The sequence below is a fragment of the Helicoverpa armigera genome, chromosome 13, assembly GCF_030705265.1.
Source record: "Helicoverpa armigera isolate CAAS_96S chromosome 13, ASM3070526v1, whole genome shotgun sequence".
In the NCBI taxonomy this organism is placed as follows: Eukaryota; Metazoa; Arthropoda; class Insecta; order Lepidoptera; family Noctuidae; genus Helicoverpa; species Helicoverpa armigera.
The window spans coordinates 5,563,087-5,579,149 of NC_087132.1; the positions used below are offsets into that span (position 1 = coordinate 5,563,087).

Genomic DNA, 16,063 nt, shown 5'->3' on the forward strand with positions numbered 1-16,063 from the left:
TAAACTGTATTATTTATTGATACCAACATAGCAATGATTATAGATAAATGCAAATATTGTAGAAAATGTAAGATTATAATCAACTCTTTATTCTTTGGTTAAGAATGGAGAGAGATGGTTAATATAATAAATTATGTTAATAAATAAGTAGGCTATGAAGATGATTATTGTCCATAGTAAGGGTCGTGCTGATGCTGCGGGGCATACTGGGTTTCTACGTGTTGAGGAGCGTATTGCGGCTCGGCGTACTGGGGCCCATACTGCGGCTGGTACGACGGCGCCTGGGGACACAACATTCACTTAGAAAATACTATTTGAATTCAAAATTAATTGACACAGAAAATACGAATTCAGCTGAAAGGAAACTTCGTAATTTTATACTGAGGGTTAAATAAACATGACCTGTTAGTAAGTCAGAATTTCGCAAGCCTTGGACTGCTGCTATTAAAATAAGTTTGTTTACTTTCTAAGGTTCTTTACGCTTTAATTTTCACCTTGTCAAATATTATTAGTATCAAAATATATTCGCTAAGTAAATGCGTAACAAGTTTTCTAAGCGATGTTACATTATTGTCATCATCATTAGATAGGTACTAATATTTTTTACTCGTTTTGTGGTTAGCCATAAAACTGTGCGGAATTTCTTAATTGGATATGTAATTAAGCACAACTAAACTTGATTTTGCTTTGATATATAATATGTGCAGGTACCTGCACCTGTCAATTATAGCTCGTCCACCTGACAACAGACCCATTGCCCACCTATCATTTATTATTATAATATCTACATTTTTATTCTGAGAATAGTGTAGTAAGCAGATATCGAAAGAGCGGAAATGAAACTTATAGCACAATACTTTACGTCTGCAAGTCGCCCACGATTTTGTATTAATTTCATTGCTTACTTATTACTGATTTTATGGTATGCAGTCACTACTAATGATTTCGTGTATCAGTCTCGCCGAATATACTTGAACGCACGAAGTGTGATTCAATGTCACTGTTAAAACTATCTACATAATTATTTTAATAGGCGGTTCAATTAAATTTCGTAAAACTAGAACATGTGGTTAGTTTTATATCACACTTTTTACAGGCCAGACAATGCAACTCCTTCGCTTGATTTGAAAAGAAAGGGAACAAAGAATGATCTTCTCTTTGGAAGTCAGAATCTCGTAATATAGCTAACCGTCAATATTTTACAGTTCATACCTGATAACTATAAGCTGGTTTCTTCTTCTCGACTTCCACGTGATGATGTTTCTTCAGCGCCATACTGCTAGCCATCAGCTCCTTCACTTTAAGTTTGGTCGACAGGAAGTTTGCCGCTAAAGCTTTGTTAAACGCTTTGATTTCATTGATTTTCGCTTTGAGGGCCCACAGTCCGTCCTTGAGCAAGTCCAGCTTGCCCAGGGACATGTCATCGTCCTCCTGGTAGTCGGCGTGATCGTAGCTGGGAGTGTCGTAGGCTGCGCGCAGGAGGTGCTGGTCATCTTCGTCCAGATCAGCGAAGCGTGGCATGTGTCGCGATGATACTGTGCAGTACATAGCAGTAGTTTATTAGGACATTGACAATAATTCGAAAATCTGTGCCCTAGGTTAACAAGTAAGGTAACTGAACCAGCCTTTTAGCAATGTCTTTTTGAGTTATTTCATAGAAATGGCATTTTATGGTGGATAGAATAATTGCTGCAGTCTGCGTTATCTACTTAATAATAGGTTGGCTTAAGTTGATTGATTCATTGCTTTGTTCTTAGGATACTTTGTACAAAATGAACCAATGTGCATGTCCGGTCTTAGCGACACCACAAAAAATCTATAGGTGCACCCCAGAAGGAAATAAGCTGTGTTAGTCTAAAAATGCTTTCGTAAAATTTCTCCTTGCCCAGTGTGGGAATCATAAAATAGTCTTTGGTGGGAATATCATGTTTGACACTCGCTTACACCGCATGGCGGAAACACTTTTTGGTTTCAAAATAAATTGAATAATACACTTACCACAGGTGATGAAAAGTATAAAATATACGATTTTGAGGCACATTTTTAATTAAATTTGATGGGAACTAAGTGTTAAAACGTTTGTTAAAGTAAGCTGGCTTCTTTGTTCCCTTCTTGAAATAAAGTGAAGTTTGAAAGATTACCCTCATCAGAAAAATAATCAGGTATTAAAAATGTTCATTCACGGCACTTTCCATAGACTATATCTTTTTATGTTTCGAAAGATTTTTCTAGCAAATTACCAGTGACAATTTAATAATTAATATAAAAATAGAGAATCCGTCGAATTTACTTCAGGGTGCTATGTTATTTTATTTTAATTCCTTATAAATAGTTTTTTGTTTCCGTATCTCAGAAACAATATACATAGGTACTCTTTACCTATACATGTCTACATGTCGAGGTTGAATTAATGATTGATAGCGATTGGTTTATTGGGTTGTTAGTGTCTTATTATCATTGAACGTAATTAGTTACATAGCGTATATTATCTTGATAAATCATACAAAAACCAACAAGCAGTCGCCAGCTAATATTAAGTGGTTATGGTAATTAGATCTTACTGGTCATATCGATCCTGTGTGTCGAAAAAATTTAATAAATAAAGCAATTATTTGAATTATGTACATATTTATTTACTGGATGCGGAATACTAAGTATCTTTGTGGTATGCTTAGGTACATATAAGAATTTTGTATGTAAGTAGCAATTACAGATACCCAAAAATTATAAATAATTATATGTTACGTTCTTTTTAGAGCACACGTAGAGGAACGACGCAATATATTTGTACGGAAGGAATTTTTATGTCGGACAAATTAAAATATAAATCTATTAGCGACTGCCCTCTGTAACGTAGATCCAATAAATTATAAAAAATATGTCTAGTCTGAGATATATTATAATTTGAAGATGCATATTTTGTATATTATTAACCTTTTGCTATTTCATTCAGTAAAAGTTGCTTGTGATAATTTTCTAAGCGCATGTTTTTCTAGGATGGCAAGGATAGGGTAAGCGGGACAAACTAGCACTATCTCTTTTTCGCACTCATCTTGTTTGTTTACTCGTTTAATGTTTAAAAGACTGTTTTTTTTGTAACATCAATGTGTGTATTTTTTGAAATAAGTAGTTATGTTAGTAATATTCAACTAACATCTCAACTAAAACTATAATAAATAGATTCTTAAAGTCTAATAATTGCACAGTGGAATTACTTAACACTTAATATACCTAACACAATGTTTGTAATCAAAAGGATGACAGACAATCCTAGTTTACATGTTCAAAGGTAATATGTCGAGAATATCTAAATTACTTTAATTAAGTTATACAGGCGTATATGTTTTCTACGGCACAAGACCAACTTAATATTTACTTATTGCTTTTGTCATTTTAGAGATCAAAAATCACCAATTTGTTACAGCTAGCTAGGTAGGTACCTAGATCAATAGCCATACGTTTAACTCGCAAACTAGAAAGAAAACTTAATGCTTAATTTATTAGCTTTTCAAAGTAATGGAAGACGTAAAACTAAAGATACAGCAAAAAATAGATTAATATCAACATGTACGAGTATTTGCGACGGATAACATAAGTCGTTTTTACATTCTTAAGATAATTATAACTTCCTTGTCGTACATACAATTACATGGTAGCTACTTAATGTGTAACATTTAGCTTAAAAAATATATCAATGTGTAGGTGGTAAGGTAAGTTAATATTAATACGTCAGCCGAATATTTTGGATCGATTGATTTTTTTTCGTCGAGACTTAATTGTTTGATTATAATGATACCTATTGTAGCTATTCATGGAATTTAAACACCGTAATTTTATTGCGATATTTCCTTATAAAAATAGATCTTCCTTGATGATCTGACTCGCAGAAAAACAATATAAAAACCATGAAATTGATAACGTCTAGATGCAGATTGCACTAAACTGAGGTTCAAGTTACTAAAATAGGTATACTTAATGGTGACTTAGTAAGAATACTCAATAGTATTCATCCATGATTTACACACGACGTTTCTTCGATGAAAGATATTGCTAACCGCTGTTAGCTCGCTATTACTGACCTGGATACAATTCTTTTCAGATTTTCTTATAGAATACCAAAGGAATTCGGAATATTATGGAACTTGTAACAGTAAGAAGTCCACCCGGTTATCAAGTTTCTTAAATTATTGTGCCTAGCTGATCTAGCTTTTACTACCAAACTATAATAGCATGATTGCTAATAACCTACCACTACCAAAAATATAATTATTACTGTTACAAGTTTTGATACACATAATGCCTTCTTCACATTAACGTCGCTGGCCTCTTAACATTCATCGTAACAGACAATGAATAAGTAATGGATAAGGAATTGTTTCACCACCTTCATGTTGCGATTAGTCTCAGTACATAGAAATGTAGTTTCAGAAGAATTTTGAAAGACTCATTCAATTTCGCGTTCTAAATTCTGGTGGGCCAGCAGACGTTGTTTGTTTTAATGAACCAATGTATAGTAGAACAGTATGACCACTTACAACACACGACAATAAACTCACGCAAGTAACGGCTACGTAACATTGCAGACTGAGATTAATGCCTACAACTGCAGCGCAGTAGAATTTAAGACTACGTATGCAATTCATAGGAACTTTAAATTAAGACGTCGATCATTAAGTATCGGGTTTTTATTATAATTCGGAGAACGATCACTATAAATTTTAATTTGTTGTCGGTTTAGTTTTAGCTACTAGCAAAAATATATTGTCGTCTGTGACCAGCGGTAGGTTGGTGTTGTTTAGTTGGGAACTTAGTGCGTCAGGTCTAAAAGCGAGCGCGGCGCCTCGCGTGTCACAAGCCAGCTCGCGCCTTGTATATATCGTCGTCCAGTTCAAACGCGGGATCCGCATACCCTGAGTCGTCATAACGAAGTGACCTGAAACAATAGTCTATTAGCAAAATGCCAAACATTCCACTCTGGTCATTAGATATACTAATTCTATCATATCTACCATTTGTCGATTTTTTACACCATTGTTACCAGATCGAGCATGAAGCATTAACCGATTACAGCTTAATGTAGGTACTTTAAATTTCATGCTTTTATTTGTGAAAAACCCTAGCTGGAATTGCCCAGTCAATGATAATTTTGATTTAAATATTTAAATCGTGTTCAATTCAATTCGTGTCACTCACAGTAACATTCGCGGCAAAATACTGAGTTATTTACGGGATTAACTGGAATCGTAATGGAGTTTAGGAGGACACAAAAAAAATATCAAAACTGGCATAAGGTGAGGAGTGCGAGTTACCTGTCAGGAGTGCGAGTCCTGCAGCGCGAGGGCGGCGGCGAGCGCGAGGAGGCGCGCAGCAGCGCGGGGTCGTCGTACCGCCGCGACACCACCGTGAAGTCGTGGTGCGCGTCGATCAGCTTCTGCAGCCGCGACACCATCTCGAAGTCCGACACCGACACGGGAACTAGGATGCCTAGCAACTTCGCTATCGAGTTCCTGAACGTAAACAATGCACAACTTGAATTACCATGTTACTCCTCAATGAACATCAAGAAGGTGCCCACTTTGATAGATCTGCTTTAACTATCTTTGACATTATAAGTTGAAAAGCTACTACCTACGTTTGGTTGAATGTGGACCCATTTTTCCAGTACGTAAAAGAAGTTATTCTGTCAGGAAGTGGTTAAATTCGTGAGAAAGGTAAGTTCGTTTTAGTCTATACAATATATGAAAGTGGTGTGTGTAACCTGAAGCTAGTGAGCTGTGCCTCCCTGCGCTGGCAGTCGGCGAGCGCCTCCTTGGTGCGCGCGAGGTCGTCGCGCAGCACGCTGATCTGGTGGTCGCTGGAGGAGCGCTCCTGCTCGACCGTCTCGCCCGTGGAGCGCACCTGCTCCTTCAGCACGTTCACCTTGCGGCTGTACCGCACGCGCAGTAACTCCGCCTCCTCCAACTTCTTCTGTAGCTCTTCTACCTTGCGAGCGCGCTCCAGAGATGTTATCTGTTGCACACATACATGACTTAGTAATGATTGCTCTGGCAAGACCTTCCTATACGTACCTATATTTATCCCTACTAATATTATAAATGCGAGAGTAACTCTGTCTGTCTGTCTATTACTCTTTCACGTCTAAACCACTGAACTGATGTTAATATTGGTATTATTATTTATATAAAAATATACCTACTTATATGAAGCTCCTTCAAACTATTGTGAGATAGGTAAACCGTGATGGTACGTATAAAGCGAACCATTTTATAAAGTTCAACTGCAGTAAATGAGATCATGGTTTTGTTATACAAATCACTTTAACCTTGTATGCAAATATGGTATCCCACAGTGATCTGCTGGTTATATTTACTTTTGTAATTCCACAGATCAAAGAGTGCATTTTGAAAATATGTACATCCTAACTAATATTATAAATGTGAAAGTAACTCTGTCTGTCTGTCTGTCTGTCTTTTCTTCACGCCTAAACTACTGAACCGATTTGTGTGAAATTTTGGTACAGACATAGTTTGGAACTTGAGAAAGGACATAGGATAGTTTTTATTTCAAAAAAAATATATAAAAATAAAAAATAAAATTTATTCCGGACATATAGCGCCATCTATTGGTACAAACCAAAAATATGCCGGAAGTCACTATTCCATGCGAACGAAGTCGCGGGCAAAAGCTAGTACCTAATAAATTAACAACATTAAAAACAATAGCAAGCGCAGACATGTTCATGTAAGTTAGCTGTAATTTAAAATAAATGACTCAAAGACCAATGCATTTTGCCGTTGCAGTTACCTACATATTGCATGATCTTTAATTTCTTTGTGTCTTTCGATTGTGAAAATGCATCGAAATAGATACGTATATAAAACTGTTAATGAAAGTTGTGGTGCCTGTGAGTCGTTGTAAATGTGGGAGGTTAACCTTATATTCAGCGGCGTCGACGAGCTGCGCGTTGAGATCTCGTATCTGCGCGCGCGCGTCGCTGAGCTGCACCTGCAGCTTGTCACACTGGCGCGCGAGCTTCTTGTTGCGAGCCGCCGCCTCGTCGCGCTCCGCCTGCAGCACCGCGCGGACACGACAGCTCTCATCCTGCAGTTTGCATAACCATTTCACTACATTTACATCATTTCAATATCCTTGGATAGAGCCAATGACAGTGTATACCCTAACGATAAAAAGACTGTGACAACAATCATTAAAAACAACTGAAATTCTGCCTTAAAAACTGACAACTGTCAACTGTTCACACGATTTTGTAAATTATGAAAACGAACAATGATTCCTGTGGTTAAATGGATTACCTAGGTTATTTTTTTACAGTTCGCCTTAGAATATCTTAACTAAATGTAATAGAATTTAATATGATTAGGTACGACATACCCGATAATACTTTATTAGTTTATTAGACGACTTACTTGAACACTAAGTTTCCGTCGTAGCAAATCTAAATGAAGATCTTTTCTCTGTAGCTGTTCTCTCAAAATCCTTATTCGTCTTTGCAACTGGTAGACTACAGCGGTCTGAAACCCCGAAAATATGTTTTTGTAGTAAATGACAGAAGTTGGCCTATAAGTCAGCGCTGACATGCAAAATGTACGCGTGACTGGTCGGCGTTTGTCGCCCGATGATTATGCAGTCGACATCGCGTCATCGCGTGTGCTACCGACTGTACATTCAAAGTCACATCGGTTAAAGTAACTTTGCAAAAAGTTTGCAAACGTGCATTATTCTAATAAAAGTGTCTCCTAACTTGGCCTTCAATAGGCAGTAACTGTCTTTCGAATAATATAAAAGTAGGTACGTAGGGTAATTCAATGAACTCCTTAAAACCTACTTATTGATTTCAGGTCCGGCCCTAGCGCGACGAGGCGGTTTGCATCGACTCGCTCAAAGAGCTTGCCGACCTCGTCGAGCAGCACGATGGGCCGGTATACGGACGGAGAGTCCGCAGGACACCCCGGCTTCCGAATGAGGACTACTTTCCCTGTCTTGGGCGGAGGTGAGTTCCCCGCGCGAAGGAAACAGAGCGCTCATCAACTCCTCCACTTACTGAGGCCGGAAGACTGAGTCAGCGGGGGCTCCATGGGTGGTGCGTGTCCCGCACCATTTTGCAAGGGTACCCCCACGGATCTCTGTCCAGAGTCCCCAAAAACTACGCAATGGCCACCATTGGGATGATGGCCAATTGGAGGGCGGTCTTCGCAGCTCTGTGTCCCTCGTTCAGCTCCGCTTCCCTGGCCTCCGCATGCGGGTCGATGCGAAGCCTGCTGGTAGTACCTGGTGTACCGGTGTCTCGCAGTACGCCTCTCGAAGAGAGGCTATCTCGCTGGACCACCAGCACACGTTACCCATTGTATTTTTACATAAATGCATTATATAAATACGTCGATGTAGGAAATAAATAGGTCTACTAAAACAACAGTCGCAAATGATGTTATTCAAATCTATGAGGTAGGTACCTACCTAACATGCACCACATCTACTTCATTAAATAACTTGATTGGCGGAGTGATGCAAATTATAATTTGATTAGGTACGTGAGGTTAGTATTTTTGTCATATTTATGATTTGGTGCTAAATTACTGTGCAGATGATTACCCAAATAATGAAATTACAAATAATGGTTTAATTGTGGCTCTCAAATTAGGTTCTGTATGACTGCTTTCTACATTAAGCAATGCCATTACAAATGGTTAAAGTGCAAATCTTACTTCTTTAAGATATGGCAAGTCATGGAATGATCTTTCTCTGCGCAGTCTGGGCAGCGTACCATAGTATCCGTAATATAGCATCTACACAAAACACACGAGTTAACATACAGACAGAACACATGACAAACTCTTTGTACAAGTTGCAACATTGACTGTACAACCCGACACGCGGTAAAGGTGAAGGTAACGCTATATTATACATGTTATAACTTCATTACGTAGCTAAGGAGGTGCTCCAAAGCAATTCAGATCATAATATTGATGTTTTTTTGGTATGTTGGGCTACTTTATATCTACGTAAATATTTACGATTCTACGTTCATACATGGTAAACACCAAAACACCCGCTGTATTAATAAAAACCATTTCATATATAAGCCTTTTTTTTGATTTTCATAAACGTTAAAGAAAGAAATCTTGACGCGCATTGCTATTTGAAAAGTCAGCTTCACCCTTGCCCACCTGTACCACCTACTAACCTTGTCAACAATTTTATCGCTCTCAAGCCTCGCCAACTGCTCGGCACGATGTATAATAGATTCCGTGTGCAATTCTATGCCAATGTCTTGGGTTAACTCATCCATATTAAGTGTTCGGCTTAGACGTTCTAGGAATGCAACGAACTGTAACAAAATATCAGTTTAAATTTTTGGAAGTTAAACGTTTAATTAAGTGCAAGTTTATATGAGGTACAGGTGTGTAGATTCAAGACGTTATTTAATTGTATTAATTAGTTTATTGTATTAAGTAATTTCCTTTTTACTAGACAGCTGACAGAAACGCGTGTTGTTAAGTTTATTGAAGTAGATCCTGAGACCAGGATTCAGTTTACTAAGGTAAACATAGTGTAGGTTGTGACTTTCTGATTACACTTACATTGGCCTTATCTTTGCGTAAATTCTCTCTGGACAGTTCCTGGGCGTTGAGTTCAGATTCGAGTTTGTGCACTTTAGCTTCGAGCATGTTCCTCTCGTCTTCCAGGATACGTACTCGCGTAGTGGCTTGGTCATGCAAGTGTGCCGTCCTGCCCAACTGTTGGGACTCCATTCCCAGCTTGTCGCGCAACGCGTCTATTTGCTACAATCATTTGCAAACATAACATTTAAGTAATTTATTTCATGTTTATTAATAAAATAAGCACAAATTTTTGCCACTTCCTTAATCTGTGAGCTGTTTTGGTGATGATGAATAGTAACGGCTACAGTTTAAGATAAGATAAGATTCATTTACCTATTTATAAACATGAGTTATCATACACAACCACGCAAGATCTTATAATATTAGGGTAAGTAACAGTCATGTTTGGCCTTTTAGGCGTATAGGTAAATTAAGTAATTTTACAATGGTAATGTCTAGTACAAACAGACAATTTTACTAGAAATGTGTTAGTAGTCATAACATGTCAGCTAAAGATAGGTACGGTCAATAGATAGATGAGTGGTAAGTTACAATTTTTCAGTTAGAAATTCACTAATGCCGTAGAAACACTTATCCGCTAATAAATCCCGCAATATTATTTTAGACAGTTTAATATTTAAATCTTTATATGCTTGAGGTATTTTATTGTAACAGACAGTAAAGTGTACATACAGAAAATGCTTTTCTGTTTCAAGAATATAGGTACAGATTTTTTTTATTTTTTTTTATTGAAATTTTAATCATTACATAGGTGTGTTTCTTAAGTCTAAACTCGCCAAGCTTATACATGATAACGTAAGTATTTAAAATCTTTTAGAGAAAGGCGTAGAGCTATCAGTTGTTTTTAAATTAAACATAGCTCGTATGCATCGCTTTAGTGCTTTGAACGCTACGTCCTTATGTGATGAGTTCCCCAAAAAATAATTCCGTAGCGTAGGTAATAGCGATGCCAGTATTGCCAGTATTCCATGATAGACAGTTATTAATGCATCTGAGTTGAGCACTGGGGATAGACTATAGTGCGTATGCGGAAGAACTTAATCTTTTACAGAGTTTCTCAATATGTTTTTACTAGATAGATACTGTACTAATGGGGGGTAATGAGGACCTGGTGGCTCAGAACAGACTTGCGGGCCGTTCGATCATAAGTAGCGGCCGATCCGTGGATGTGTGATCATCTGTTCTTCCGTGTTAAGGAAGTTACGTTAAATATTAAAAAACTGGGACTCCGATTAATGTTGGATCCCGTAAGACTGGAAGCCAAACTCGAAATACGTACCTACATCTGGGAAAAAGAAGTTCAAGTCATAATAAAATGTTAGTCATAGTAGGCCACTTACTACAGATTTGTCTTTATTATCACTTAATATCTCGCGAATTCGGTCCTTTATGGTACTTTCATGAGCTTCTACAAATCGCGTCGGCAAACTCAGCAGTATAGCCAATGACTCCATCGTGTTGCGGTATTCTGCGTGAAGTCTTTGATATTTTTCATCTCGATGTCGTAAATCCTCTGAAAGTAAATCAATAGATATTTATGACACAGTTGTTTTCAATTATTTACATACTTTTACCTTTTACCTTTTAGTTGAATTATTATAGATTCATTTTGGTTAACATTATCAGTAACGACATTTAAGTTTTTGGAACAATGTGACAGTTTTTCTCTTGCTTCGTGCAGTTCCCGTTCGATAACTCTGTTTTGTACACAAAGAGACTCTTTTTCTTGTTTGAGTCTCTCGATATCTAGAAGTTGGCCTGATATTTGTCTCTGCATTATATCCTTATCATTGTTAGCCCTCTCTAGAGCATCTCTACAACTCCTCAGATCTTGTTCGACGGTTGATAAGTTTTCTGTCGTATTCAGACATCTGTTTTTCAGTCGAGTTATTTCTTGAACAAGTTCAGCCGCTTTTATAATCAAACTTTCCGGGGAATGTGTGTGCGCGGTGTCACAAAAGTCAGATTCCAAAGCCGCAGACATTCGTCGTATGAGATCGTGAAACTGGCAACGAGCATTTTCCTTTTGTTGTTCTTCGCTGTGACATTCTAATTCAAGAGAACGCAATTTCTTTTCCAAATCTTTAATCTTTTCTTCACAGTAGCGGTTGTCTCTTTGTAGTGTTTGAACTGTGATTTCACTGCGCCCCTGGGATGTTTGGAGATTCCGTTGGATCTCTTCAAGATCTTGAATCTTCTTTCTAAGAGACGATATGATGGCATTTTGGCGAGCATTCTGTTCACGGAGATGGTCGATTTCCACTTGCTGTTCAAGTATTCTCTGATCTCGGGATAACATTTGGTTTTTTAAATCACTGTTCTGTAAAAAGATATAAACGAGCTGTAGCTGTTTGAAAAGATTGAAGTTCTTATTATCCTTTATAAAAAAAATAACTAGAAGAAGTGTAAAACAAAGGCTGTGGCTTACTTCAGATATCAGCTTATCCCGCTTATATTGGAGCCCGGCGAGATCACTCCTTAGACTGGTTATTATATCGTTACCAACGTCCGCCTCCATCTGAACAAATTGAAATTGAAGGTGAGCTCACTAGTCCATGTAAATATTTACCTAAAATATCACAGGTAAGTTTCCAGACTGTTCTAGGCTGAAAAACTTACATAACTCCATGGTTAAATAGGTCCTGATACACTAAAGTAAAAATAAGTCAGTATATCGTGGCGAGCAGAAGACGACTAGTGTAGTTAAGTACGCTTTGGTAGCGTAGCGTGATACGCCTCGAGGCTTCAGACTTACCGAGAGTCACGATACCTTATCCACCGACCTATAAAGGTACATACTAACATGCATACCTTTTAAATTTACATAAACGGTGGGGAAGCGTACCCCAAATCACGATTTTTATGGACATGATAATTGGTTGGATTGTGATATAGTTGCGATGTCATCAAGGCTATCTATCTTGGGGTATGTCGTCGAGGAAAACACGAAAATGTTTCTGAAAGGGAATTTTGTAGAGTTCGAGCTCTACGACTTGGTAATACCTACTGTGATATAGACAGGTACGTAAGAATACCGGTATACCTACTTATGTTTATATTCCACGAGAAATCCGTGCGAGGTACGGGACAATGCACGCTACCACCCTTCAGCGAACATTTTTCTAATTCTCGTTATATTTATCGACCTTTTCATTTACCCTCTTTAGATGAGTTAATTTCGCGCATCGGTTTATAGAATCTATAGCAAATTCATGGTTAAATTATCTATGGTGAAATAGTTATTTGTTATACAAGAGTGCAAAGTTGCTTTTTAACCGCGGGCTCAATTTTGATGACCGAGCAAGCGAAGGATTCTAAAATTGAAACACGAGCGTAGCGAGTGTTTCAATAATTAGAATCCTGAGCGATAGCGAGGGAATCAAAAGAGCACAAGGTGAAAAATCTTTGCACTCGAGTGCAACACGTAACTTTTCATCCCACCTCATCGAGGAAATAAATGCAAAAAAACAAAATGGCGCACGATACGAGTATCAAATTAAAAAGAAATACCTATTAAAATTCATTTATTTGAAAACTCAGTTTAAAAATGAAACGAGGTTAAAAATCTATGTAAAAACAATATAAAAAATTACTTAATTAATTGAATAATTATTTTAAACAGTGTTTTATTTGTTTAATATGTATTTGTTTGAAAAGTCTTATTAAGATTGTTTTAAGATTGTCACAAATGGAGTATTGCACACGATGTTCTAAATTCAAATCACTTTGCCGCTCTAGAGGATAAAAACAGCTTTTGCGCTCAGATATCAAAGGGTAAAACTACTCTTTCCGAGATGGTGGGATGAAAATTAACTTTTACGAGTATCACATTAAAATATCTAAAGTATTAGTAGGTATAACTTTATTTTCACATCTTGAGTGGTTCCCAGATTAACCATTGATGACAAGCTAGGACAGCATTACCCCATCATATTGTCTCTCGTCTCTCTGCTTCTCGTGCAGTTGTACGTATGAGAGACAATTACCACGATTGTTCACGACGGATTGGTAGTCAAACTTCCTCAAAGTTCTTACATTGGCACTTGCCAACTGGAATCGAACTCGAACCTCGCACTTGAGAGGCAGGTGCATCACTAGTAACAATGAATAGGTATGTCCAAGGCCGATTTCCGCCACGGCGGCTGATCTTATATAAGGAGATTAGCAAACTGCTCAGGACAACTAATGTGACGTTTCATAGGTGCCTGCAAAGGCCTATGTGAAATAAAAAGATTTTGATTTTGATTTTTGACATATTATACCTATACCTAGTGCACTCACTATGCCTTTACTCTCATAGCCTGATGGGATGGCAATCCAACACAACCGGAAAGATATGGTGAATCAATCACCATCTTCCAGAATACGGGCTGCTTTGTGAAAGATTGTAAAACCCACAAAGCGATTTCGGCCCGACCTGGGGCCCGATTCTTCTAATTTTACTTAAGCGACATACGATTCATATTCGACTGATATCCAATCCCGACTCAATTACGATTGAAGCGTATGTGGCATTCCGCAATTTTTTTCTTTGAAATAAATGTTTTTTTTTTCTGTTATTCAATCGTATATCATTTTGTCTGCAAATGATATACGATTGCAATCTGATTGTAGAGCAAACTACCGTATAGACCAAAATAGCAGACCAATCTCAAACCAATCTAATGTCGTTGGAATAAGGTTGGTCTTATATTAGTAGCAGAATGCCCGATATGGTTAAAATTAGAACTGCTATTGTGATCATATTGCGATTCAATTTCTATTCGATTTTGACATTATTAACTTAGTAGAATCGGGTCCCTGGGAATTGAACCCGATACCTCAGTCATAGCAGTCGCGCTTGCATCCACTAGACCAACGAGGCAGTCAAGTAATAGAAATCATCAATCACTAGATAAATAGGCCTAAGACTTCACGACGATGACCACTCTTCAATCCAAATGTTCATGGTTATTTGATTTTAGACCAGAATTTTAATGAAAACAATGTCGATAATAAGAGTGAAAAATGCTCTGCGTTGATTTGAGCTGTTTCAGCCAATTGTGACGTGGCCCAGTTGCTGCTCCAATGAAACTTGTAAAAACTAGACATAAATTAATTTCCTCGTCAACTACGAATCTTATCTTGATAAAGAGTGTCAATTAAATTGAATATTAGTGACAAAACTCATTCGAATTATCAGATGACACACGTTCGGGGAGTGCGTGGAATTAACGAGAGAAAACGCTTGCACATCACTATGATTGATTTCACACCTGACAGTTGGGTGCGTGCATCTTGTCCGATTTCTTATCGAGCATCAATGAGAGAGTCAGGCAGAACCTGCCAGGGCTGCTGTGGGATTGTATGGTAGAGTTAACGTAGGCCTGCAGCACGAGGGGCTCCAAAACTAAAACGACTATACTATACGGCCTGACGGCTGGGGTATCGATGACTATAAATGAATTTTGTTCCACTTTTATCTGCATGAAAATCAAACTGACTAGAAAACAAATATGAAGTGCTAAAGCTGCTTACCACTTTAAAATGAGTTATGGCGATACAGGTTTCTACTAAGAATTTAAAAACAAATAGTTTTTGTATCAAGTTCCTATCAACAGATGCATTAGGTACACCGTTCACCCTGCATGCATACCTACAAAAAAAGTAGGTACCATTTGTTTATCGCGAGTAACATAGCGACTAAGTACCGAATCCATCCTATTTTATTAAAAAAATAACAAATCTATCTACACACCTCGGTTGGACTTTTGCTGCACAACGCTTCGTATACTTTCCAATTTTCAGCTTCCTCGCTGGCCTTATCTTCTTCCATTGTTTTGCTGAGGTATTAGTTCAAGAAGCACCGAGTTACATACTGTGTCCACACAGTCAATATTGCGTTGCTATGGATTTGGAGGTGCAAACAAGAGAATCGATTAGAAAGACAACAATACAGCGACGGGCTTGCAACCGTTGCGTGGCGAGTTTAGCATTTATTTATTGAGATAATGTCAAGATACCTATATCAACAGTTTAAGGTCGGGGACAGGTTTGTTCTCTTTAGTTCTATGATAGAACAAATGGGTTTTTTTTCACTTGTCCTTCGATATTAAGTAAACTAAACACAATGGTAAAACTATTAAGAATCTCTAACCTCTGACCAAACGGTTTAAAGTTTAATTTTAAGCGACATAAAAGTTTCATACGATTGATATCCAACATTCAATAAAAAAAATGCGTTGGTAACACTGGCGCAATGGACTCTGTGGTTGTAGGTGTTGCCATTCAAATTCTACCCAGTTTTAATGAGTATATGAACAACACAACACAATAATTTATTTACGATTGTAGAGCAGACTACCCTATAGATAGAAAGGCAGTCCAATGAACTGGAGAATATGGTTGGTCTTATAATAGTAGCGGAATGCCGCTTAAGGTTA

At 37.7% G+C, this 16,063-nt stretch overlaps 2 protein-coding genes across 3 annotated transcripts; both read right to left on the reverse strand.

Annotated features, from left to right (window-relative positions):
* Positions 1–20: 20 nt before the first annotated feature.
* LOC110371590 (uncharacterized) lies at positions 21–2,162 on the reverse strand. Its single transcript, XM_021327911.3, has 3 exons — positions 1,999–2,162; positions 1,213–1,535; positions 21–281 (listed from the first exon to the last, which is right to left on the reverse strand). The coding sequence occupies exons 1-3, from the start codon at positions 2,039–2,041 to the stop codon at positions 165–167; spliced, it is 483 nt and encodes a 160-aa protein (XP_021183586.3). The 5' UTR covers positions 2,042–2,162; the 3' UTR covers positions 21–164.
* Positions 2,163–3,980: 1,818 nt separating this feature from the next.
* LOC110371646 (uncharacterized protein) lies at positions 3,981–15,632 on the reverse strand. 2 transcript variants are annotated; one of them, XM_064037633.1, is made up of 12 exons: positions 15,379–15,632; positions 12,070–12,159; positions 11,223–11,961; positions 10,982–11,154; positions 9,600–9,800; positions 9,203–9,346; positions 8,724–8,804; positions 7,428–7,532; positions 6,934–7,101; positions 5,759–6,009; positions 5,310–5,507; positions 3,981–4,933 (listed from the first exon to the last, which is right to left on the reverse strand). In XM_064037633.1, exons 1-12 carry the CDS (start codon positions 15,454–15,456, stop codon positions 4,849–4,851), a joined length of 2,313 nt encoding a protein of 770 aa, XP_063893703.1. In that variant the 5' UTR covers positions 15,457–15,632; the 3' UTR covers positions 3,981–4,848. The 2 variants fall into 2 exon arrangements, with proteins under 2 accessions (XP_063893703.1, XP_063893704.1); XM_064037634.1 differs by lacking the exon at positions 8,724–8,804 and having other exon boundaries at positions 15,379–15,631.
* Positions 15,633–16,063: the final 431 nt, after the last annotated feature.

Coding starts and splice junctions, on each gene's coding strand:
- LOC110371590 (XM_021327911.3), bottom strand. CDS start 2,041: ATGTGCCTCAAAATCGTATATTTTATACTTTTCATCACCTGTG. Junction 1,536..1,998: donor TATACTTTTCATCACCTGTG/GTAAGTGTATTA, acceptor TGTACTGCACAG/TATCATCGCGACACATGCCA. Junction 282..1,212: donor AACCAGCTTATAGTTATCAG/GTATGAACTGTA, acceptor TTGTGTCCCCAG/GCGCCGTCGTACCAGCCGCA.
- LOC110371646 (XM_064037633.1), bottom strand. CDS start 15,456: ATGGAAGAAGATAAGGCCAGCGAGGAAGCTGAAAATTGGAAAGTATAC. Junction 5,508..5,758: donor GCACAGCTCACTAGCTTCAG/GTTACACACACC, acceptor GTTTACGTTCAG/GAACTCGATAGCGAAGTTGC. Junction 4,934..5,309: donor AGGACTCGCACTCCTGACAG/GTAACTCGCACT, acceptor CTATTGTTTCAG/GTCACTTCGTTATGACGACT.